General features: G+C 56.1%; 2 protein-coding genes across 6 annotated transcripts in view; one reads left to right on the forward strand and one right to left on the reverse strand.

Moving 5' to 3' along the window:
• PTPN23 (protein tyrosine phosphatase non-receptor type 23) overlaps window positions 1-1,622 on the forward strand; it is a 43,479-nt gene extending 41,857 nt beyond the window's left edge. The window contains exons 21-25 of the mRNA XM_062200733.1: window positions 48-232; window positions 322-426; window positions 510-648; window positions 720-845; window positions 920-1,622. Of these exons, the coding sequence (XP_062056717.1) occupies window positions 48-232; window positions 322-426; window positions 510-648; window positions 720-845; window positions 920-1,399 (1,035 nt within the window). The 3' untranslated portion in view covers window positions 1,400-1,622. The remainder of the gene's footprint in view (window positions 1-47; window positions 233-321; window positions 427-509; window positions 649-719; window positions 846-919) is intronic.
• A 147-nt stretch (window positions 1,623-1,769) lies between these two features.
• Window positions 1,770-23,886, reverse strand: part of SCAP (SREBF chaperone) — a 74,723-nt gene continuing 52,606 nt past the window's right edge. For 3 of the 5 annotated variants that reach the window (XM_062200735.1, XM_062200736.1, XM_062200734.1), the window contains exons 3-23: window positions 23,352-23,481; window positions 15,296-15,453; window positions 14,280-14,500; window positions 14,010-14,115; window positions 12,976-13,148; window positions 12,478-12,604; window positions 10,703-10,815; window positions 10,044-10,138; window positions 8,819-8,917; window positions 8,486-8,704; window positions 7,383-7,759; window positions 6,879-7,067; window positions 6,605-6,806; window positions 6,413-6,528; window positions 5,791-6,310; window positions 5,629-5,714; window positions 3,063-3,145; window positions 2,812-2,978; window positions 2,587-2,667; window positions 2,222-2,428; window positions 1,770-2,142 (exon numbers count right to left, since the gene is read on the reverse strand). In XM_062200735.1, the coding sequence (XP_062056719.1) occupies window positions 1,897-2,142; window positions 2,222-2,428; window positions 2,587-2,667; window positions 2,812-2,978; window positions 3,063-3,145; window positions 5,629-5,714; window positions 5,791-6,310; window positions 6,413-6,528; window positions 6,605-6,806; window positions 6,879-7,067; window positions 7,383-7,759; window positions 8,486-8,704; window positions 8,819-8,917; window positions 10,044-10,138; window positions 10,703-10,815; window positions 12,478-12,604; window positions 12,976-13,148; window positions 14,010-14,115; window positions 14,280-14,500; window positions 15,296-15,453; window positions 23,352-23,481 (3,715 nt within the window). In that variant the 3' untranslated portion in view covers window positions 1,770-1,896. Of the gene's footprint in view, window positions 2,143-2,221; window positions 2,429-2,586; window positions 2,668-2,811; window positions 2,979-3,062; window positions 3,146-5,628; window positions 5,715-5,790; window positions 6,311-6,412; window positions 6,529-6,604; window positions 6,807-6,878; window positions 7,068-7,382; window positions 7,760-8,485; window positions 8,705-8,818; window positions 8,918-10,043; window positions 10,139-10,702; window positions 10,816-12,477; window positions 12,605-12,975; window positions 13,149-14,009; window positions 14,116-14,279; window positions 14,501-15,295; window positions 15,454-23,351; window positions 23,482-23,886 lie in introns of those variants that run through there. The other 2 variants (XM_062200737.1, XM_062200739.1) reach the window with 2 other exon arrangements.

A 23,886-nucleotide genomic window follows, 5' to 3' on the forward strand; every position in this document is an offset into this window, starting at 1 on the left:
GGGGTCCTGGAAGATCAGCTGTGGCTCCTGTCTTATCTACTCCTCAGCAAAAGGTAGCACGCTACTTCCCCACTGAGAGGGGCCAGCCCATGGTGCACGGTGCCCTGAGCCTGGCACTGAGCAGTGTGCGTACCACTGAAACCCACGTGGAGCGTGTCCTGAGCCTGCAGTTCCGTGACCAAAGCCTCAAGCGCTCTCTCGTACATCTCCACTTCCCGACTTGGCCTGAATTGTGAGTCCGTTGCCTTCGATCTCTGGGAGTGGGGTAGAGGGGAGAGCCTCGGGTTAGACCTGGCTCACAGATGATGCCCAACCCCGCAGAGGCCTGCCTGACAGCCCCAGCAACTTGCTACGCTTCATCCAGGAGGTGCACGCACATTACCTGCACCAGCGACCGCTGCACACACCCATCATTGTGCACTGCAGGTAGGCGGCAGGCAGTAGCCCGTGGGCGCCTCCTCCGTGGGCGCCTGGCCTGGCCTCACACACCGCCCCGCTTCCTGCCTCAGCTCCGGTGTGGGCCGCACGGGGGCCTTCGCACTGCTGTACGCCGCGGTGCAGGAGGTGGAGGCTGGGAACGGGATCCCGGAGCTGCCTCAGCTGGTGCGGCGCATGCGCCAGCAGAGGAAGCACATGCTGCAGGAGAAGGTGAGCCGGGGGGTGGGTGGCCCCGGGCCCGAGCCCCCCGCCAGCTGACCAAGCCCAGCGCCCCCCTGCAGCTGCACCTCAGGTTCTGCCACGAGGCAGTAGTGAGACACGTGGAGCAGGTCCTGCAGCGCCACGGCGTGCCCCCTCCATGTAAACCTGTGGCCAGCACCAGCACCAGCACCAGCACCAGCCAGAAGGTGAGTAAGGGTCCCTGGAGGCTGTGGCAGCCACAGCTTGCGCATCCCCCTCCTCACTGACCGCGTCTTCTCAGAATCACCTTCCTCAGGACTCCCAGGACCTGGTGCTCGGCGGCGATGTGCCCATCAGCTCCATCCAGGCCACCATCGCCAAGCTCAGTATCCGGCCTTCTGGGGGCTTGGATTCCTCGGCGGCCAGCTTGCCAGGCCCTGCAGAGCCCCCAGGCCTGCCGCCCGCCAGTCTCCCAGAGCCCACCCCGGTCCCTTCCTCCTCTCCACCACCTCTCTCTTCACCCTTGCCTGAAACCCCCCAGCCTGAGGAGGAACAGCCGGTGCCTGAAGCCCCCACCTTGGGGCCCCCCTCCTCCTCCCTGGAGCTGCTAGCCTCCTTAACCCCAGAGGCCTTCTCCCTAGACAGCTCCTTGCGGGGAAAGCAGCGTATGAGCAAGCAGAACTTTCTACAGGCCCATAATGGGCAGGGTCTGCGGGCTGCCCGGCCCTCTGATGACCCCCTCAGCCTTCTCGATCCACTCTGGACACTCAACAAGACCTGATGAGGCTTTGCCTGTCTGGTCCACACTACATCATCTTCCATGCCCACCTGCTCATGCCCAGCCAGGCCTCTGCGGGGAGCACAGCCGCTGATTGCCATTCCTGCTGCCTTCCTCCCTCCCTGGCCCAGCCTGTGCACTGCGGGCCGTGGGTCAGGTTCTGCTCCTTTGTGGGACCTGACATTTTTCAGTTCTTTGCTACTGAAATAAACCACCCTGTTCTGTGGCCAGTGTCTCATAGTCTGCTCCCTGCTGCCTTGAGGAGGGCGCCCCAGCTTCAGCTCTGAGCAACTCTACAGGGGATCTAGGCTCAGGAAATGGTGCAGGCATTCCTCCAGGAGAGAGGGGTGGTTCACAAGATCTCTAACAGATGTTATTTTTAAAAAATGTTTATTACAGTCAAGAGGCAGCTGCCAGAGGACACCCAACTCCTCCCCCAGGTCTCAGTCCAGTGCATTGGCCCACAAGGCTTCTCCCCCCTGTGCCTGGGCACGGAGGTCTCAATCCAGCTTCTCCAGCACAGAGGGCACATAGACCAGGCTGAGCTCACTGCCAAAGTTGCAGACAATGGCAGCATTGTCCAGCACCAGGATCTGGCGGGCAGGCTGGGCCTCACTGTTCTTCCCCAGGTAGACTGTCTGTAACAGGTCCCCGTAGTTTAGGTCCCAAAAAGAGACACAGCCCTGGCCACCAGTCACCAGCAGGTTGTCTGAGATGACACCCAGACTTGCACCACAGCCCAGATCCTGGAAGCAAGGAAAGGACAGGCTCAGGGTCTACCTTCTCGAACCCCGAGTCCTAGAGGCCCAGGCCCCAGATGCCCACCTGCTGAATGGAGTAGAGCTTGATGCCTGTGCTGCGGTCCCAGATGCTGATGAGGTCATCCAGGCCACTGCTGATGACGCAAGACGCGGTACAGGTGAGGGAGGTGACGTCCCCACGGTGAGCAAACATGTGGCTGACCCGGCTGCCAGTCAGCACATCCCACAGACAGATGGCCCCATCTTGTCCACCACTGGCCAGCACCATGGTCTGGGGGAAGAAGCCCAGGGCACCAGGTCACATGTGTGGAGCACCTTTGTCAACAAAGTTGTCCCTGTAACTGGTGGTCATCACTCTGCCTCCTGGAAGGCCTTTGGGGGCCATCTCCCAGGAGTCGGGAAACCTTGTATCCTTCCCACAAGGCTTACCTGGTCAATATATACAGTTGTGATGGCCCCAGAGTGGCCCTGCAGGGTGAAGAGGCAGCACGAGTCCTCCAGACGGAACACCTGGTATAGGATGAACATCGGGCTCTCTGTCCTGGGGTTTTCCAAATCACACTTGGGCCAGGAAATGCCTTCCTCCCTCACCCACGAAGCCTTTCCTTGACTGACCCACAGAGCCCAGCACCCAGGGGCCAGGTCAGTACTCACTCTCAGCGTGTGGTCCTGGCTCCCAGTCACCAAGCGCCCAGCCGCAGCTTTCAGGGCTGTGATGGGTTTCTGGTGTGCACAGGGCACTGTGTGGGTCAGGTGACAGGCCACTGTGTCACTGCTGCTATACATGGGAGATGAAGGGGAACTGCCCCGCCCAGGGGTCCCTGAGAACAACAGGCCAAATGAGGGCTCTCATGGAGGGCACCTAGCAGGCACCTCCCACCACTCCCAGCCCCAGTGCTTCTGACCTCTGAACTGCAGGGGGCTGAGGGCAGTGTGGGTCTCCAGGGAGAAGAAGTCAAGGGAACCATTGAGCCGAGCAGCCACAATCCTGGAAAAGAGCAGCAGATGTCAGGGCGGACTTCTGGGAATGAGAGGCAGAGGGGGCAGCACTCAGCCTGCGGTCCTGATTAACCCTTTACTGTAAGATGGGAGTGAGGCTGAGAATTAACGGAGCTCATGGGCACCAGGTGGTGTCTGATGAGCAGCACAGAGGCTGTAAATTAAAACAGGTGAACACACACACTGCAGGCCAGCATCCCATGTGGGCACCGGTTTGCATCCCGGCTGCTCCACTTCTGAGCCAACTCTCTGCTATGGCCTGGGAAAGCAGCAGAGGATGGCCCACGTCCTTGGGCCCCTGCACCCCTGTGGGAGACCCGGAGGAGGCTCCTGGCTTCAGACTGGTTCAGCTCTGGCCATTGGCAGCCAACTGGGGAGTGAATGAGCGGATGGAAGACCTCTCTAACTCTGCCTTTCAAATAAATAAATCTTAAAAAACAAAAAAACAGGTGAACAAAGGAACCCTCCAGAGCCTGAGGATTACAGGGTGGCTACTGAGGAGGGAAATGCCAAGTGGCATTGGACTGTCTCCACCCCCAGAAAAACAGCTCTGACCTAAGCTTGGCCTACTCCATTTCCTTTTCCACAAAGAATTTCTTCTGCTTTTTTTATTTTTATTTTTTTAAGATTTATTTTTATTTATTTGAAAGAGCTACACAGAGAGAGGTAGAGACAGAGAGTTCTTCCATCCACTGGTTCACTCCCCAACTGGCCACAACAGTTTGAGTAGGGCCGATCTGAAGCCAGGAGCTTCCTCCAAGTCTTCCACGTGGGTACAGGGGCCCAAGCACTTGGGCCATCCTTCACTGCTTTCCCAGGCCACAGCAGAGAGCTGGATTGGAACAGGAGCAGCCGGGACTAGAACCGGCGCCCAAATGGGGTGCTGGCGCTTCAGGCCAAGGCTTTTAACCCACTGCACCACAGCACCAGCCCCTCTTGAGTTCTTATGCACTCAACAGGCAAAGATGGGTTCACTTGCAAGGTGGGGCTCAAAATCATATTCCAGCCCAAGGCAATGCACACCTGCAGCCCTTGCCTAGGAATCTAAAGGGCCCAGGGCGGACCTGAGGAAGCCAGCGTTGTATGGGAAGGGTGGGGGGAGCAGGAGATGGCCACCACCAGAAACCCTGAGGCAGCCCGAGATGTCTGGACTTTCCCTAAAGCCAACAAAAAGTCACACAGCAAGGGAGGCTTCCCAGCAAGCGCCAAAGAGCCCGATGAGCTCGACCAGGCTGGAGGGCACCATGTTGGCCAAGCTCTGCAAGGAGCCTGGGCCGTGAGTCATGAAGGCAGCAGAACTGGCAGAACAGTTAAGGGCAAGGGACAGCTCCAGCATCAAGAAAGCAAAGGTTCTGGCTCTAGCCTAGACAGTGGTGCAGGACTGGTCTTGTGGCACAGCAAGCTACGCTGCCAACGACGACGCTGGCATCCCATCAGAGCACTGGTTCACATTCCAGCTCCCCACTAACGCACCTGGAAAGCAGTGGAAAGGGGTCCAAGTACTTGGGCCCTGCCATCCATAGTAGGAGACCTGGATGGAGTTTGAGGCTGCTGGTCATTGGAACCTTTAGGGGAGTGAATGAGGAGATGGGAGATCTCTCTCACTCTTCCTTTCAAATAAACACACACACACACACCAGCCAGAAGGCAGTGCCAGCGATAACAAAAGGAGGCACAAGTCAGGCGAAGACATTTGCCAGGTGATACCTGACAAGCCGGGGACTTGAGCCCCACAGGGAATGCGGATGGAGTCCTGGGGAACAGCCACCGCTGAGAGGTGCTGCGGAGGGGCAAGCACAACAGGAAGAGGGAAAGAACAGAGGCAGCAGCCACACAAATTCATCTTAATAATAAAAAAAAGCTCTCTGAAAATGCAGCCGAGATGCCCAGAGGGTCAGCACTGACAAGTAACTGCAGGGCGAGAAGGGGCCGGCACTGCTGTGCAGTAGGCTAAGCCTCCGCCTGCAGTGCCTGCATCCTCTTTGGGCACCAGTCCGCGTCCCGGCTGCTCCTCTTCTGATCCAGCTCTCTGCTACGGCCTGGGAAAGCAGCAGAGGTTGACCCAACTGCCTGGGCCCCTCACCCACATGGGAGACTTGGAAGAAGCTCCTGGCTCCTGGCTGCGGATCGGCGCAGCTCTGGCCGCTGTGGCCATTTGTAGAGTGAACCAGCAGGTGGAAGACCTCTCTCTGTCCCTCTGTGACTACCTCTCAAATAAATAAAATCTTAAAAAAATAGATGGGAGAAAAGGTAGTGTTTCTGCTGTCATGGTCAGTCATGAAGAGGCCTACTGCAGGCACCTCAACCCCAAACTCACTGTTGTCACTCTCCCCCTGCAGGTGGCCCACACCGTTCACAGAAGAGGGAGTGAGCACATAGGAGGGAAGTCGTCAGAAGACTGCAGCCTGAGACTGGCCTGGCCAGACCAGGCGGGGCTACCTGGGGTAGAGACAGGGAACCCAGCGCTCTTGCCTTTTGTCCAGGAAGATCAGAGCTGTGATGCCGGAGGAGACCTCCTCGCTGCTGCAGCACAACACACCCTCGATGGCGTCCCACACCTGCAAGCCCAGAGGCTGTGAGCACCTGCCAGCCAGGAAGGCCCACAGTCCCCTCGGGAACACGCCCTCTGCCCACCTCCAGGCGGCCACTGCTCCGCCCCACCACGATGAGGCTGCCCTGCAGCTCCAAACTCCAGATGGAACCGTCCGCGCTGGGGGCCCAGGCCAAAGGAGGGGAGCCCTTCTCGAGACAGGCCCCCTCGTCCTCAGGGCCCGGGGGCAGCACAGGCCCAGGCGAGGGGGGCCGCAGGGCCGGCGTGTGGACAGCTGCCAGCTCCTCCTCCTGGTATACCCGCTGCACCAGGCGGCTGAAGTCGTAGCCCAGGGAGTCCCGAGCACGGCTGCAGCCTGCCCGATGCCGGGGTTCTGGCTGAGTGGGCTCTGGGGACGGTGGCCGTGCTGAGAAGTTGGTGTCAATTAAGCAGGTGAGGTCTGGCTGGTCCCCGAAGAGGGAAGATGACAGAGGGCCCCGGGGACGGTGTCGCAGCGGAGGGCTGTCCCCAGGCTCCTCTTGGCCAGCCTTGCCACCATCTGACAGCCGTTCCCAGTTCTCCTGGGCCTCAAACACGCTGCCAACACCACTGTCCCGGCGCTGCCTGCGGGGGTGGGCAGGGAGGGCGGATGAGGTGTGAGGACAAGGGCTGGACCTGGGATCTCAGCCCAGGGGGCGGGGCAGGGAGCAGGGTGGCCACACCTACCCAGGGCGCGGGATGCGCGTGAGGCAGTCCCCGGTCTGTGCATCCCACACGCACACGCGGCCGGCCAAGCAGCAGCTCACCAGCAGCATGCCGTCGCTGGCTAGGCACTCGATGTCCTGCGGGAGCCACGTGTTGGTAGAGGTGGAGCCTTGGCCCCAGCCCCACCCGCCTTCCCCCAGCCCTCGTGCTCACCATGAGGTGGCCGCGCAGCACCAGCGGAACGATCTCCGTCTCCGGCGGCGCATAGCCATAGTCGTCACAGGGCAGCTCTCCCCGCCGCCGCCGCCCGGGCCCGCCACCGGGCTGCCCGTAGTTGCGCGGGCAGAGCACGCGGTAGAGGCAGAGCAGCAGCAGCACGAGCAGGATGCCTGCTGCCAGGCCCAGCGCCGCCACCCTGCGGGCAAGCAGGGCCCATGAGGGGCAGCCCCGGGGCCCCGACCCACCCAGGGCACCGGCCAGGCCTTACTTGTACAGCGTGATGTCGCCATGTGTCTGTGCCTCGCCTGGGCCCCTGGCCCCGGCCTCCCAGAGCCCAGCTGGCACCGGCCCAGGCCGAGGCCAGGCACTGCGGCTGTCCTGAGGGTGCCGTCCCTCCAGGGCCTCCCTGGGGTTCAGGTGGAGTGTGACCGGGATGACGGGCAGTAGGCTGATGTACCTGGGACCGGGAAGGCGCTGCCTCAGTGGGGATGCCCTGTCAAGCCCAGTCCCCGCCCCCTCTGCAGGTGCAAAGACCACCCTCCCCAGGGAGGCCTCCCAGCCTTCAGGGTGGGACGGAGAGGTCTCCCCCCAGCCCGACACCTAGGCCTGGCTGCTTGGTCCACCAGTTCCTACCTCACAAACTTGTAAATATTTTTAATTATCTGAAATAAAATGCAGCATTCAAACCAAACAGCTCTCCCACCCTAGGGGAGGGGGAAGCTCTGGGCGGTGGGAGCAGAGGTGGTGGCAAAACTGGCCTGGCCCAACTCACCTCTTGGCCAGTGTGATATTGTAGTAGCTGAAGAGCGTAGGCCAGTGGCGGAAGGACAGCTTCCTCCAGAGCTCCTCGTCCTCAGGCCCCCAGGTCACCTCTGGGACAGGGCTGTCAGGCACACCCTCTGTGGGACCCCCAGGCTCAGGCCGCTCACCTGGCAATGTCTGGTTTTCGAGCAGCTTAGGGGCATCAGGTGGGAAGATGGAGAAGGCAGGGTCCGGATGGCTGGCGGGCAGCACGCCACTAGGCACTGGCACAGGTGCCAGGGCACCCTCACCCAGTGGGCTCTGTTCCGTCACCTGGGCAGCGAGGTAGGTGCGCAGCCCTGCGGGGTCTGTGTACACCAGGATGCCAATCCAGACAACAGTACCAGCCTGCAGGGGGGCGTTGTGTGCTCAGTGGGACCCCCCCCCCCTGGGGGGGCGCAGGGAGGAATGGGCAGCCCCAAATCTCAGCAGCTTGAAGAGGGCAGCGCAGGGACTTTGGGCCTGTATGTAAACAGAGGCCAAGGGCCCCAAGCTGTCTCTGCCTCCCCAAGTCCTCCCACAACCTCTTGCCAACATTTGCCACTGGAGCAGTGGCTGATGTCCCTTCCATAGTTAGAGGTTGAGTTTCCTGACCGGGAAGCACCCTGGAGGACCTTAGGTGTGACACAGGACTTCCTCACCCCTCACCCCTCACCCCCTCCACAGCTGCAGCGAGAAGACGGCTGCTGACCCTGAGGTCTGCACGGAGGGGGAGCCAGCTGCCTGACCTGCTCCAGAGACTCTCCTCAGCCTCACTCCCCTCTCCCTTTAACTCCTAGGAAGAAGTACTGCTGCCCAGCACCCTGAGGCCTACACACCGCAGCAGCCGATGAACCCCGATCCAGAGCACCCTGCCCAGCAGCTCTGGGGAGACGTCATTGCCTCCACCTGGTGACCCTCAGACAGACTCATCTCAGCAACCACTGGCATCTGGGCAGAGAGGGCACGATGGGCAGTCTCCCAGAGCCAGCCTTTCAGGGGCCATGGGCACCCCAGGCAGAGCACAGCAGCTCCAGGGCTCGAGCGCCAGCCCTCAGAGGGAGCAGGGCAAGGCAGGGCAGGGCTAGCAGGTACCATGATGAGGCGCTGTGCGAGGCGGGTGCGGGCCAGGAAGTAGATGACACGCAGCCTCTTGGGGAGCCGCAGGTTTCGGAAGGAAGACGTTTGCAGCGTGATGGTGTGGGCTGTGGATGGCCGTGCAGCCAGTGGCCTCTCATAGCGCACTGGACGCCCCACTGGTTTGGCTGGGGGCAGGCAGGCCTCAGGGGGCAGCCGCTTGTTCAGGTCCGCAAGCTGTTGGGGGCACAGTGGTCAGGGTCCAAGTCTGCTGTCCAGAAGCTGCATGCATGGGAGGGCTGCCCCTGCCGGGGAGGAGGGCAGGACAGGGCAGGCTCAGCACACTCCTACCTCCATCCTGCGAATGTCGATGGACAAGACAGTGGTGAAGAAAAGCATCTGCAGGAAGAAGTCAGACACTAGGCCCACGACGGCAAAGAGACAGAACTCCTGGAACGAGAGCACGCTGGGGGTGGGAGGAGGGCAGGGGCAGGCGGGACACATCAGGGAGACGCTGGCAACGGAGGGACGGTGCCAGCAGCTCACTTCATGCCCACCAGAGGGCAGCAGAGACCCCTCACACCTTTCTCCAGAGAAGGCTGACGTGTGGGTGCTCTCCATCCAATCTCTTGGTCTTCCTCGGGAACCTCTAAGTCTCCACAGCCTGTTCCCTGAGGTCCTCACCTACTGAACCCTTGGTCCCATCCTGTGCCACCAACCTAGCCAAGCCAAGGACTGATCAGAAAGCTCCTCTCCAGCCCCAGCACTGGAAGGCAGGGCCTGGGAGCAGGAGGGATTAATTCTGTCCTCCAGCCTCGGTCCCAAGATGGGATTTCCCGAGATTTCCACTTTCCTCCCCTGCCTTTGAGACCTCTAGCACATTGCGAGTTTTGGATCAAACTGAAGCTAGAATGACCGGGTTTGGCACACACAGGCACAATGGTGGCATCAGCCAACACCCACGCCCGCACCACAGTGTGCAGGCAACACTGTTTTGCCAGGAGGAAAGCCTGGTGCGCTTTTGCCCTCTGCTCCTCCCCAGTTCCCAGCAGCCCTGGGGAAAGTCCCCTCTTCACCGCCTGCAATCATACTCAGCACCGGCCCATCGCTCCCTCTCCCTCCCCAGTGTGGGCAGCTGCCCTCCCGTGTGTCAGGCCAGGGCTGTGCCTGTGCAGGCTGCAGCTGTGGCCGGACCGGGGCCATGGGAGGAAGACACGAAGGAACTGGTTCAGGGGCCTCAGCGCTGCTGCCTGGGCAGCTTGAAACTGCAGTCACTGGCTTCTTCCAAGCCCCAGAGCCGCCTCCTGCCAACTGGCTGAATGGGAAAGCAGGCAGGAAAGGGTCAAAGGTGGGGGTCAAAGGCAGAGCCTGCCTGGCTGAGTGCTCAGTTCCAGAACCCAGCCAGGCTTTACAGAGCGCTTCTGAGCCCTGCATGCAGTGCAGCAAAGAGGTCCCGTCTCCTGGGCAGAAGCGTCTGTACTGAAAGAGAGGCGCACCGCGCCTGCCCTTGGCTGCACAGCTTCGGAGCCCAGCAGTGTGTCCACGCTCCTCTGAGCAGCAGGCCTTGGGGCCTTACCTGGATGGCAGGCACTAGGGTGAAGTAGCCAATGAGGATGATGCACAGCTCTGTCGCCATGTTCTTCATGATGGACCAGCTCTCACTGCTTAGGCCTGCAGGAGGCAACACCAGGGCACAGGGGCGCTAGTGACCCCCCTCTGCAAGGAGGCTACACACAACCTTATGCTCCTCTGAAGGGCAGAGGAGTGGGCAGGGGCCCAGCCTTCTGAAGCAAGCAACCCACCAGAACGTGCCCCACCCCTCAGGACCCTGCCCATGTCCAGACCCCAAGGTGCTGGCACCACTGCACAGCTGCTTAGAAGGAAGTGGGGCTTTCAAGGCTTGGAGGGCACAGGGGAGAGTTCCAGTCATGAGAAGAGGAGAGAAGCAGGTGCAGAGGGATAAGGCAGGAAGAGAGATCACGAGGCAATGGCTTGACTGGAAGGCCACCAGTGAACACGTGCCCCACAGCGGTCTGCGCTGCTTTCTTAATGCACGGACAGGACGGAGCACGGTCCAGCCTCACAGCTTCATGCTACCAGGGCCTCGTGACCACCGCACGGACAGTGGAGGCCAGAGCAAGGTAAGCTTAAGGGGCTCCCAGCTTCCTCAGGCAGCCCAAGACCTCAGGGAGAGGCCCTCTCCACCTCAATGCCCCCGATCCACTGTTGTCGTACCTTGGGCGATCCGCAGCTTCACCTCGAGGTCCACTGGGGTCGAGACCACTGACTTGGTGAGCACCAACACATTCTCTAAGCCGATAACCACCACAAGGTAGGGAAAAATCTCACTAGGGACAGAGGAGGAGAAGGGGAGGGACGGGCTGTGGTGGCCCCCAACACAGAGCTGGCTCTCCCCAGCTTGAGCCCTAGGGATGCACAGTTCCCAGGTACAGACTGCCAAGCAACTCCCACCAGTGCAGCCTCTCCTGCCCACACCCAGCAGGGCCTCTGTCTACACAGCTCTCAGCTTTAGGCAGGCTCCAAAGCCTTGCCGAGGTGCCAACAATCAGCCCTCTCCACTCACCCATCCATCCCCAGCACAGGGAAGGGGCCCTGAGGAAGGATTCCACTACCCAACTCCAGACTGCACCTCTCCGGGCCCTTCCTGAGCCAGACACTGCTGGCTGACTGGAATGACCATGGCCACAGCCCCACGTAGTAATTCCAAGCCATAATAGCTAAATGGAAGCAGGCTGGAACCAGCCTAGCACCCTGTGCGCCTGTGTTGAGATGCTGTGGTGGTGAAACCAACTTTCTTAAAGCAAACCCTACATGCTGCCTGAGCCCTTGGTCTCTCACAACCTCAGAGCCTGCACCGGGCTGACACCCAAGGACATGGGTTCTACTTTGCCAGGATCTCCCCATGGGGCCAAAGTGAGGGTGGATTCTGAGAGACAGAGGGGAGGGGGACAGGCAGTGTTTCACACCACCAGGTTCAGGCAAGGGAACAAAAACTCTAAGCAAAAGTTGCCTTTCCCACAATTAGCCTGGTGAGCCGAGATCAATCCGTTAGGAATGGGGGAGGGTGGGAGAGCCAAGGAGACCAAAGTCAGAGCTTCCAAATGGGATTTAGAGAGGAGAGGCAGGGGAAGGAAACATCAGGAACAGAGGTGACAAATGACACTGTGTTTGTACCTTTAAGAAAGCTCATTTGAACATGACCTATTTCATTTTGTAAGGATTTATTTGAAAGGCAGAGTGACAGAGAGATCTTCCATCTACTGGTTCACTCCCCAAAAGGCCACAACAGCCTGGGCTAGGGCAGGCAGAAGGCAGGAGCCTGGAACTCCCACTGGGTCTCCCACATGGGTGGCAGGGCCCCCAAGGACTTGGGCCATCCTCTGCAGCCTTCCCAGACACATTAGCAGGGAGCTGGATAGAAAGCAAAGCAGCTGGGACTGGAACTAGTGCTCTGATACGGAATGCAAGCAGTGACCTAACCTGCTGCTCCACAAAGCTAGACTCAACCTATTTTATTAGACATTTAAATGTGTCAAAGGTTAAAGGAAAGCAGTGTACCCTTCTCTACCTCAAACCCTTTAAGAAGCAGTGTACAAATGTACAACACACCCAGGCACACCATACACACACATGCAACACATGCTTGTGGACTGCACTCACATACACACGTGAATATATACAAGTATACACACACTCACATATGTGAAGCACACACATACACAAAGATACACAGCCCATTGGTAGACCCTCACATATGCACACACACATACACAAGCAAAATAATCCCTTATATGCATTATATGTACAAAGAGGCATATGTGTACACAAACGCATGTACAAAAAATGTACCTCTTAATGTCACAAACAACAATGTGAAGACTTGAGTTGAAAGCAAGCATCCAGTCCAGGAAAGGCCAAGCACTCAGCTGTGCAAGGCTCTCTGGCCTGAGGGCCCACCTTACGGCCCAGCGGAGCTGCTGGGGACCTACCCGCCGTTGAGGGTAGGCGTCAGGCCGAAGAGTGTGCAGAGCCCCACGGACATGAGCAGCGAGCTGAGCACTGTGACCACGGCGGCCAAGGCTAGCCCCCATTTGGACTTGACCATGTCGATCTTGCCTGGAGGGCAGAGAGGACATATCAGGGCAGCAGCTTCCCCAGCCCCCAGCCCATACGGGCCCCTCCTGACAGCACCCGGGGGTACTGTGTCCTGTGGGCTGAGAATGGGAAAGCCCCTGATACAATATTCCCCAGTATCATGGACAAAGTGCACCCTCCAGGAAACCTTACCCAGGCAGGGTCTTTTTCTGGGAAGTGAGAGGAACACTGGATCCACCTAAGCCTCTGACACTGATGGAGGATGAAGCCCTGGCTTTGGTAACCACCCGGCACATCTCTGTGCCAGGTCACCACCAGAGGCAGGGAAGGGGGTGGTGTGCAAATACCCATTTGGCTCGAGAAAGCCCCCAGCCTCCCTGCCATGGACCTACGTGTGGAGAAGTAGATGTAGGCAAACAAGATGATGTAGGTGGTCACGAGGGGGATGAGCTCGGCGACACCAATCTCCTCCTTGAAGTGCACGTGGACCAGGCTCTCTGCTCGAAGGCTGCAGTTGGGGCTGGGGTGCAGTAGCATGAGGCGGGCACGCAGACTACCCAAGAACCTGGTTATGAAGTGAGGTGGGGGTGGATGGAGTATCCCTCTTGGCCCAGGGACAAAGGTGATCCCCTGAAGGGGGCCCATCAGGGCCTCCCTGTGCTATGCTGGCAGGGGACTTCTCTATGGCCTCTAAGCTTCTCTAGTGTTCACGGGTGCTGGAAGAATAACAAAGTTGTCTTAGAAGCTCTCTTTTCTCCCTCTCACCCAACTATAATCCCAAGCTGATTGCCAAAGGCCCCAGAGAGCTAACTGGAGGCACCTGATGTGTCATCTGGGGACACCTGTCCTAGGCTCAAGAGAGACCAAAGGGACACTAAAATTGCTGGTCCTGCTTTCATCTTTTTCTTTCTTAAAAAAAATTTATTTGAAAGGCAGAGCAACAAAAAGAGAAGGAGAAACGGAGGAAGGGAGGGAGGGAAACAGATATCTTCCACCTGCTGGTTTACTCCCCAAATGCCCACAATAGCCAGAGCTGAGCCAGGCTGAAGCCTGGAGCCCACAACTCCATCTGGGTCTCCTACGTGGATAGCAGGGGCCCACGTACTTCAGCCATCTTCTACCACCTTTCCAGGTATATTGGGAGGGAGCTGTATTGGAAGCAGAGTAGCTGGGACTCAAATGGGTACTCCCATATGGGATGCTAGTATTGCACACCATGGCTTAACCCACTGTGCCACAACACTGGCCCCTACCCCTTATCCTTAACCGTCTGTTAGGCCATCCCCATTCAAGTGTAGCAGATAGCACCCCTTCAGCTAAGCCAGGGACAGAAACATTTCAACAGGAGACCTAAACATTCCCAGGTTCCCAGGGAGCATTCTGAACACTCAGCCCAGTCAGAAGCCCAGAGCACTGGTCATCTCACTTGGCATGGTAGCGCTGGAAGACCAGGGTAATGGTGTATGAGACCATCCTCTTCCTAGTGTAGAGGCTCACCCCGCTGTACTTCCCAGGAACACCAAACAGCAAGTCTGTGGACAGAAATCAGCAGGTGCTGACAAAAGAAATGACCAAAGGATTCCTTCCCACTGTCACCCGCATAACAATAACCCCTCATCAGCCAGAGTACCCATCAAGGAAGAGATGGTGACCGACAACCACCCGCATGGGTCCTAGGGAACCTGTCATGGGGTACCTTTGAGCGTGGCTGAAGTCTGTAGCGTTTTGGGCTCATGCTGGTGAATGGTCCTGATGATGTCAGGATCAGCATGGAAGCGCTCCCGATCATTCTGCCAGAAGTTCCCAGGGGAGAGCAGTAGGCATCCATGCTCAGGGAGTAGGTTTCGGAGCTTCCTGAGGCCTGGCAGCAAGTCAGTCACCTGTAGGCACACCTCTTCCAGGCTCCTGGGCCCAGAGCTGTGCAAGAGACAGGACAAGGCACCTGCTGTGTCCGCCATCTCAAAGCAGGCCCAATGCACTTATGGGTCACCTCAGTCATCAGGTTCCTAAGTGTCCTCTATCTGCTTCCTGGTATCACCAAAGAGCCTGACAATGAGGGTGTTACAGGCAAGTATCACCAGGAGGTTAACAGCCAAAGCATGTGTGTCTGGACTTCAAAGTACACCTGGAACCTCAAAGTCCACCACCTCCAAAGAGAGACAAAGTGTGGGGACTGTGGGGACATGCATTGCCCTACTCACTACAACAACCTAGCCAATTCAGTGGGCAAGTGGGGTTTCGTTTAGTTCAACAGCACGCTTGTCAAAGGTGTCAGCTCACTAAAACCCAGAGTGATACAGGCTGTGAAGCCAGCACACTCAGACACCCATTGATGAGCCTGAGCATGGCCTAGGCTGGGGCTTCTGAAGGCATCCCCAGGCAGGGCTTGCGTCTCGTCCGCACAGCCACCTCTAAATGTCCATCTCATACCACACGGACAAGAAGCCCCATGCGTCACAAGTCAGCCCGATGGACACTTGCTCTGCCTGAGAAGTGAAGCTGAAGCTCAGAGCTCCCTCTGCTGCTGGCATAGTGCAGAGGGAATGAAACCCCAGTGGGTTCACAGGACACCAAGAAATATAAGGCCGACTTGGCCTCCATTCTTCTTGTTTTTTTCTGCAGATCTAGCTCACTGAACTTACACCAAGGACTGTAACCCTCCCTTCAGTTCTCAATGGGATTCAGGGAGGCCAGGCTGCTGGGAACAGGTACCTGTCTCTCAGCACATGGTTCCGGATCTCTTCCACCAGCTGGAATGCCCGAGACAGAGGTGAGCGGAACACATCTACTGCCAGGAGGTTCTTGTGCCAGGGAGATACTGAGGATTTCACAAATATCTGCTGAATATAAGCCACTGGGGCACCTACATACTGCAGAAGAAATAGGGGAGGGTGCAGAAAAGTCAGCTCAGTGCACAAGGGAGCAGCACAGGAACACATTTTCATCAAGGATGCACTGACACCTCCTAAGGGCAAAGGGCTGCGGCGCCAGGTGTCAGCAAACCCTGGCTCACAGGCCTTCTTCTGCATCAAGCCTTATAGGAGCACCCCATGGCCATTCCATCACTACCATCAATGGCTGCTTTCACACGTGTTTGCGACAGATGCCATCTGCCTGCAGAAGCTAAACGTTTACTGTTTGCCCTTCATGGAACTTCTGTTGCCCAGGGGACAGACCCAAAGCTCCCCCAAGGATGCAGCCTATCTCACCGCTCTGTGTTGCCAACTGCAGTAGGGCAGTTGTTTCTGAAGATCAGAAGACCCGTGTCCCAAAGCGTAGCCTTAGAACACTGCTGGCATCTCTGGATTTCACCTCCTTGCTGTGAGAGGGCATGATGCCATTCACCTGCAGCATCCACGTGTCCCTGCATGCCACATTCACACAGGCAGACAGTGTCTGCAGAGACCATGGGTTACTAGAAACATCAGCACCCAACAGCCAGCCCATGAGTCCCCAGCCAGTCCTATGGGAGGCAGAGGCACAGGTGCTGTGCCTTTCATGACTCAAATCCAGGACTCCCACCTTATGGGGCATACTTTTCTCACTGGAACCTGCTGTCTACCCTTGAAGTCACAAGAGTGAAAAGAGGGTACACCTGTGCAGCTCCCAGTGCTGAGTGTGGTGGAACGTGCCTGAAATCTGTCCTGGGTCAGCCGCAGCAGGCAGCTGAGCCAGGGGAGGGGCTGAATGGAGCCATGGGACAGGGAAGGGTTGGTGGGAGACAGGAAGGTGTCTGAGGCATAAGGGACACTGTGAGCAGACAGCCTGGACGGGGGTCCTATTGGGTAAGAATGCCAATCACAGGGACAATGAGCAGGTAAAGACGCAGGCTGGCTGAACTGTCTGGAGTTTTACACAGTCAACAGAGAAAAAACCCCTATCTTACGAGCAGGGGTGACCGGATGAAAGCAGTGCTCCAGAAACACAAAAAGACACTCCAAGGGCCGGCGCCGTGGCTCACTTGGTTCATTCTCCGCCTGTGGCGCCGGCATCCCATATGGGCACAGGGTTCTAGTCCCAGTTGCTCCTCTTCCAGTCCATCTCTCTGCTGTGGCCCGGGAGGGCAGTGGAGGATGGCCCAAGTGCTTGGGCCCCTGCACCTGCATGGGGGACCGGGAAGAAGCACCTGGCTCTGGATCGGCGTAGCTCCGGCCATAGCAGCCATTTGGGGGGTAAACCAGTGGAAGAAAGACCTTTCTGTCTCTCTCACTAACTCTATATGTCAAAAAAAAAAAAAAAAAAAAAAAAAAAGACACTCCAGAAAGAGTTACAGCGTCTACTGGAGACTAAGGGCCTGGGAAGCCAGGTCTGGCTGAGAGATGAGGGGCTGTCCACAGGTCTACACTGCACTCAGAGACTCCAAGGGGCCATGTGTAGATGAAGGGATGGTCACTGAGCACACAATTCCAAACTCCAAATTAGGGCAGGGCAAGAGCCAAGACGCCAACCAAGCTCAGCAGGTGGATATCTCCTGGGCCCCTGGGCACAAAGAAACCACCAGAAGCAACCACCTGTGCCCTCGTGTGGCTTAAGTTCATGATGCTCTGGGGACAGCAGGCCTCATCCAGTTTGCTGCATACCCCACAGCAGGCCCACCAGAAGTTGCCAGGAGGTACGGAGGCACCTGGATGGGGCTGGCAGACACAGTCCCCAGCTTGAGCAGCAACTCATTCACTCCACACACCACTCAGACCTCAGCTGGGCAGAAGCCTCTCTCAGGAGGGTCATCTCAGACATCTGATGGACACAGCACTGCCGTGGCACTGTGGAGACTCCAGCCCCAGGCTGTGACTCTGCACATACCACCTCCTCTGACCACTGCCCTTCCAGGACCCTCCACTCCCACCCTCAGGCCCACTGAGCCTGTGCAACTGACCCCTTAAGCCAATTTCCATGCTGGGACAGCTCCCTGGCCCTGTAGCCCACCTCCGGCCTCCTTCCTCCACAGGTGCCTTCTCCCCAACCAGGACCATGCAAGCCACTACTTCAACAAAGTGCTAAAGAACAGAAGCCAGAACGAGGGATCCCACTTCAGGAGTTCCACATGGACCCTGCTCCCTATGTTCAGATTTCTGCTGGGGAGTACATACCTAACCATTACCATCATTCTACTGAGGCGAAAGAACCACACGCTCATCCAATTTCCACAGGAATGTTACCCCCTCAGCCTCCCATCAACCCTGGTAAAACCCACATGTCACTTGCCTTTGCTCCTCAGCCAGAAAAACTTTACCAGAAAAAACCCACACAGAAGTAGACCTACTGTGTAGTCACACTCCCCAGCCTTGGCAAAGCCTCCCTCTGTGGCTGGTCCTGGATGTATCTTTGCTAACTTACAGGTAAGCTGTCCAAGCAGCTGGTCCACATCTTTCCAGCTTTTTCAAATCATGGCACAGTTGTTCAAAACTATTATATCCACTAGATGAGGAGTCAATACCACACATGCCCTCAACCTGCCTCTTTTGGGCATGGGGATTCTTGGATGGTGTTTATTCAAAAGGCTCTGGCCTAGCCCTTGTCATTCACTATCTTAGTCTGGGTGTCCTCAGAAGAACCACTTGACTCTAGGTCAAGTGGTTTATTTGGGAGGCACAGGAAACAGACAAGAGCAGGTAAGCGAAAGCAGTCAAAAGGTTGTTTCTGAGCCAGTGACCTCTGTGGGTAACAGAACTGATCCCACGAGAGCGATCAGAGCTGAGGCATCAATCCCTACGCTTGCTAGTACTGACTGGGGTCTGCTGCTAGAAGGCATGGGTCCTCCAGCTCTTCACCTGTGTAGTGAGAGGCTCTGGACCATAAGCTACAGCTATTGGCAGGTGGCAGGTAGACAGGCACTAACAGGGTGGTGGGGATGGAGTTCCACACATTTATGCTGGGCTCTCTCACAGCCTGTACTTGGCTCTCCAGTAGCAAAGTGATGTGCACAGGGAATCTGGTATCCTGAGTGAGTGAGGAAGCACAGGGGCCAGCAGAGTCCAGGTGCCTGTACCAGGAAGGAGGTGGTGGCAGACGGCCTTCCCACAGGGCCCCGGAGCCTGCACCTTCTGCTCATGCCCTATGGAATCCCCTCGAGAGCAGGCCAGACCTGGCACTCTGCTTCTGACAAATAGCATACAGCTGAAGTGACAAATGCTATTCTGACAAATAGCAATCAGCTTAGAAAAGACCAGGACTGGGGCAGGCGCTGTGGCACAGTGAGTTAGCCTGGCCTGAAGCGCCGGCATCCCATATGGGTGCCGGTTCAAGACCTAGCTGCTCCACTTCTAATCCAGCTCTCTGCTATGGCCTGGGAAAGCAGCAGAGGATGGCCCAGGTCCTTGGGCCCCTGCACCCACGTGGGAGACCCGGAGGAAGCTCCTGGCTCCTCGCTTCGGATCGGCATGGCTCTGGTCGTTGCAGCCAATTCCATTTCGGCAAATTGGGGAATGAACCATCGGATGGAAGACCTCTCTCTCACTCTCTCTGCCTCTCCTCTCTCTGTGTAACTCTTTCAAATAAATAAATAAATCTTTAAAAAGAAAAGAAAAAAAAAAAGGAAAAGACCAGGACTCTCTCCTGCCTCTTCTTTTGCAGAAGAACTGCTCGGGGAAGGCAAAGAATTGAGAGGCCTTTCAACCAGCACCCCGTGAGGAACTGAGATCCTCAGGCCCACAGCCTGAGGGGTCTGCTAATGGCCAGCTGTCCAAGTAACCTGGAAGCAGACCCTCCCTCAGCTGAGCTGTAAGCTGACTGTAGCCTCTGCTGCTAGCTGACTGTGGTCGTGTGAGACCTTGAGCTAAAGGATGCAGATAGGAAAACCCAGGCTCAGAGAGAGAAAATGCTGTAGCAAATCTCACACAGCTGACAGGCAGCAGAACCAGGATTAAAACCCCAGGCTGCCTAACTCCCTAGCCCATTTGTTCCTCTACAGCCAACCTGCTGGGGCAGTTCCAAACAGCATGAATCCCATGGAGAGCAGGACATAGCAGCAAAGGTCCAGGTAAGCAATGTGGGAGAGAAGCTGAGGCCCTGGGGTCTCTGGCCAACACTGATGGCACAAGGCCTCTGTCCAGGGTTTCTTGTAAACCCTATGTCCAGACTTAAGCAGCCATGATAAGCCTTGCGATGATGGCCTTCAAGTTTAGCATGGAACAAGCCTGGCCACCTCTGTGGACCTGGTAGGTGGGGATTGGTCTAAGGTTCCAGTTCCATCATAAGGTGGTCTAGGGGAGCCCGACCAGGGCTGCAAATCCCAGGCTTTGTATACATATTATGTCCTTCATATTTAGACCAACCTAGAGCCCCAGGTCACCGCACCTTTATACTGGCACCCCCACAGGCTCCCTTCAGAACAGGACGAGAGCTTTTGTCCTTCCAGTCCTCTGCAGAGGGGGACTTCTAATTCTCGTCCTCCAGCCCTGACCGGCAGGGGGTATGGTGGGAAGATGGGACTCAGCAAACCCACCAGGGTTCAGAAATCTAGCTCCACCATCCCCTGAATGCGCAGCTCCAGGCCTCAGAAATTCACTGTCTGAAGGAAATGGGAATAAAATCTCAGACCTCACCAGATCACCATGAGTACCGATGGAGATGATGCATGTGAACCATCGAGTGAAGTGTCTGGCTGAAAACACGCTAGCTGCATCTCTTTCATTACCTCTTGAAACTATGAAATCCGGACTCGGCATTCCAGGTACAGTCCTCTCAGTCTCCAATTTCTCCAAGTTCAATCAAATTAACACTTTCACCACCACATTCATCATAGTGTCAACTTCCCACTGCCTACAAAATTAAAGTCTACACTCCACAGGATAGATTCAACCTGGTCCTACCCACCTTACCACTACCATGTTCCAAGAAAAACTGTAGACTCACTGCCTCCTAAATAAGCCATTCTGTTCCTTTGTTCAACAAGAAAACTTTCTTCAACATCTACAACAATGCGCAAAACACTGGAGTGTGTAAATGTTAACGAAACACGACTCCAAAAGGATGGCAGTGAAGAAGAGAAGCAGGGCACACATCCAGGAGAGTGGACTGTGCCTGGTGACTTCCTTCCACAGAGTACAGCAGGGGGCAGGGAGAAGCCTGACACTCTGTTGGGGTGATCAGGGTTAACATCAACAGCAGTAAGTCAGGCGGATCACACATACCCTTGAGATGTTAAGAGGAGGACACTTCACCACTGAGACCTTTCTCCCAAAACCATGAGTAAAACATCAAAAACAAGGCAAGTCTGAGAAGCAGTCACAAAGTCAAGGGAAGCCTCATGAGATACCACAGCTAAATAAGCAGTGACAGAGACAGACATCTTCCATCTGCTGGTTCACTCCCCAAATGGCTCCACCAGCCAGGGCTGTGCCAGGCTGAAACCAGGAGCCAAGAGCTTCTTCTGGGTCTCCCACATGGGTGCAGGGGCCCAAGCACTGGGCCATCCTCCACTGCTTTCCCAGGCCATTAGCAGGGAGCTGGATCAGAAGTGGTACAGTCAGGACTTGGTGCTAAGGCAGCAGCTTAATGCATTACACCACAAAGCCAGCCCCTCTGCCCCTCTTAACTAAAACAATCATTGCCGGGGCCAAGACTGTAGCACACTGGGTTAAAGCCCTGGTCTGCAGTGCCAGCATCCCATATGGGCGCCAGTTCAAGTCCCAGCTGCTCCACTTCCAATCTAGCTTTCTGCTATGGCCTGGGAAAGCAGTAGAAGATGGCCCAAGTCCTTGGCCCCTACACCCGCATGGGAGACTGGGAAGAAGCTCCTGGCTCCTGGCTTTGGCAGCTCCGGCCGTTGCAGCCATCTGGGGAGTGAACCAGCAGATGGAAGAACTCTATCTTTATCTCTCTCTAGCTCTGTCTTTCAAATAAATAATTTTTTTTTTTTTTGACAGGCAAAGTCAGACAGTGAGAGAGAGAGACCGAGACAAAGGTCTTCCTTTTTCCGTTGGTTCACCCCCCAAGTGACCAACAGCAGTAAGTCAGGCCAGCATACTGGGGCTGGCACGCTGCGCCAATCCGAAGCCAGGAGTCAGGTGCTTCCTCCTGGTCTCCCATGCAGGGCCCAAGGGTGCAGGGCCCAAGGACCTGGGCCATCCTCCACTGTACTCTCGGGCCACAGTAGAGAGCTGGACTGGAAGAGGAGCAACCGGGACAAAATCCAGCGCCCCAACCGGGACTAGAACCCGGGGTGCCAGCAACGCAGGCAGAGGATTAGCCTAGTGAGCGCGGTGCCGGCCAATAAATAAATCTTAAAAAAAAAAGGAGAAGAAAGCCTACCTACCCTGTGATTGGTGCTTTATGTATGCAGTCCTTTAAAAAACAGCAACAACAAAAACAATCAGTGCTACTCCATTATCACTGGCCTGTGCTTCTGTCAATCACTGCCACTCCATTATCACTGGACAGTCAGTGGGCGTGACACCTGATCTCTGAACTGCAATGATACAGATGAAGCACTCAAGCTTGGGTCTTCTCAAGGAGATGGAGGCTCCAAACAGAAAGTCAGAAAACGGACAATCCTGATTCCTGAGCCCTTAGTTATTCCTGCACATCCACTTACCGTCACCATCCCAGGCCAATGAAGGGCAGAGTTCAAAGAGCTCACAAAAAAAACAAATCCCCTTACAGGCCGTCATTAAACATGTATTCTGCACCATCAGGCTGACTCCACTCTACTGCTCAGGAAGCATCCATAGCCTACCTTGTTAGGACCTGGGAACCATTATGTGGTACAACTGCAGTAAGAGGTTCTTGAAGGTAAAGGTTTGAACCTAGAAGCTCCTATAGTGAGCCAATGGTCAAGCTGGGACACGAAGCCACAGAATTGCAGCCAGGCAGTGCCACACTGAGTCAGGGCTATGTACTTCCCACCAACAGGGTAGCTGTAGCACATCCTATTTTCCAAGATATGTTTCCACTCCAGCAACACCACAGTAAAGCTCATTATCCAAAAAAGGAATGGGAAGGTAGAGGGAGAAAAGCTCTGCTCCCTGAGCTTTGGTTTTATCCCCAACAAGAGACACTTCCAGTCCAGCACCAATCCACGGGGCCAGGGCATGATACAAGAGAAAAGGGCACTTCATCTATGACCTGGCGGGTGGAAGGTACAGAGACAGGCTAATCAAGTTTGTCTGAGTTCCAGACAGTGAGTGCAGACTTAGGGCAAATTAGGTCCTGCTCCTGAGTCCCTCAGCTGGAGAGACCGTTTGCTCCTCATTCTATCAGTGCTCAGCCCAGAGATGGTCAGCTGAGAACAGCATGGTCCAGGAGAAGTAGAGGCCTGGGGTTAGACTGAAAGCTCCAACCCAGGGTTGATCCCCTGCCAACTAACATCTGAGGCACTTCATGCTGGGCCTCAGGCTCCTTACCTGTGAGAAAGATCCAAAACCTCTACTTTTTAAGCTGAGTTGTAAGGATAAAATAGGACCTAACAGCTCCGATGAGAGAACACTTCAGGGATGCTCAGCTGTGCTCATGACTGCTAGGAGTCAGGAGAAGATGGCCTGTTGCCCAGCTCCTCACATGGTGTGTGAGCAACCCATGTATGAACTCAGGCCCAGCTGGTCATAGCGAGGGACAACTGCAGATCCCAGGTGTTGTAGGACAGTCCCACTTTAGCGTCACTTGGCGTCTCCTTTCAGCAAACGTTATTCATTAAACATGTAACTAAATATTTTTGGTGCTTCTGTATTCAAGTACATGAAGTCGTAACTGGTATACGGACAGCCTCAGCCTCACTCACAGAAGGCCTTGGCAGGGCCTGTACTGCCCTCAGCAGCTGGCCAGCACCTACCCACTCCGGCTGCTCGGCAGGCTCTGTGCGTCTATGGTCGGAGTCTGCAGGTGGAGGCGAGTAGTCCTTCACAGGGGTGGAGAACTCCACAGGTCCTGTCCCCGGCAAGGGCAGTTTCAGCAGTGGGCAGCTGGGACGAGCAGAACGGAGAGCAGAGTTAGGACAGAGTGAGGCAGCATCTGCTGAGAGCAGCAGACATCGTCATCACTGCCACTGAAGGCTCTCTGCTAGGATGACTGCACAAAGGTACAAACGCTACGCCTCACGCACAATGCTGTTCTGTTTGAGGATTTTAATCATTACCACATATTCCTTTTAACAGAAGCAAAAGAAAAATGCCCCACCTCCAAAAGAACAATTTTGCAAAAATGCAAACGGGAAGGACCTAATTACCATTCACAGCTACAAAATTCCAGACCAAAAGGAAAGCTTAGAAGGAAGCTATCAAGCAATTTTCAGAAGTAAAAAACACTCATTTTCCCAAGGTGAGGAAAAAGACTAAAAACATTTTAAGCTGTCTGTGTACTCCTACTAC

The sequence above is a fragment of the Lepus europaeus genome, chromosome 9, assembly GCF_033115175.1.
Source record: "Lepus europaeus isolate LE1 chromosome 9, mLepTim1.pri, whole genome shotgun sequence".
Taxonomy (NCBI): Eukaryota; Metazoa; Chordata; class Mammalia; order Lagomorpha; family Leporidae; genus Lepus; species Lepus europaeus.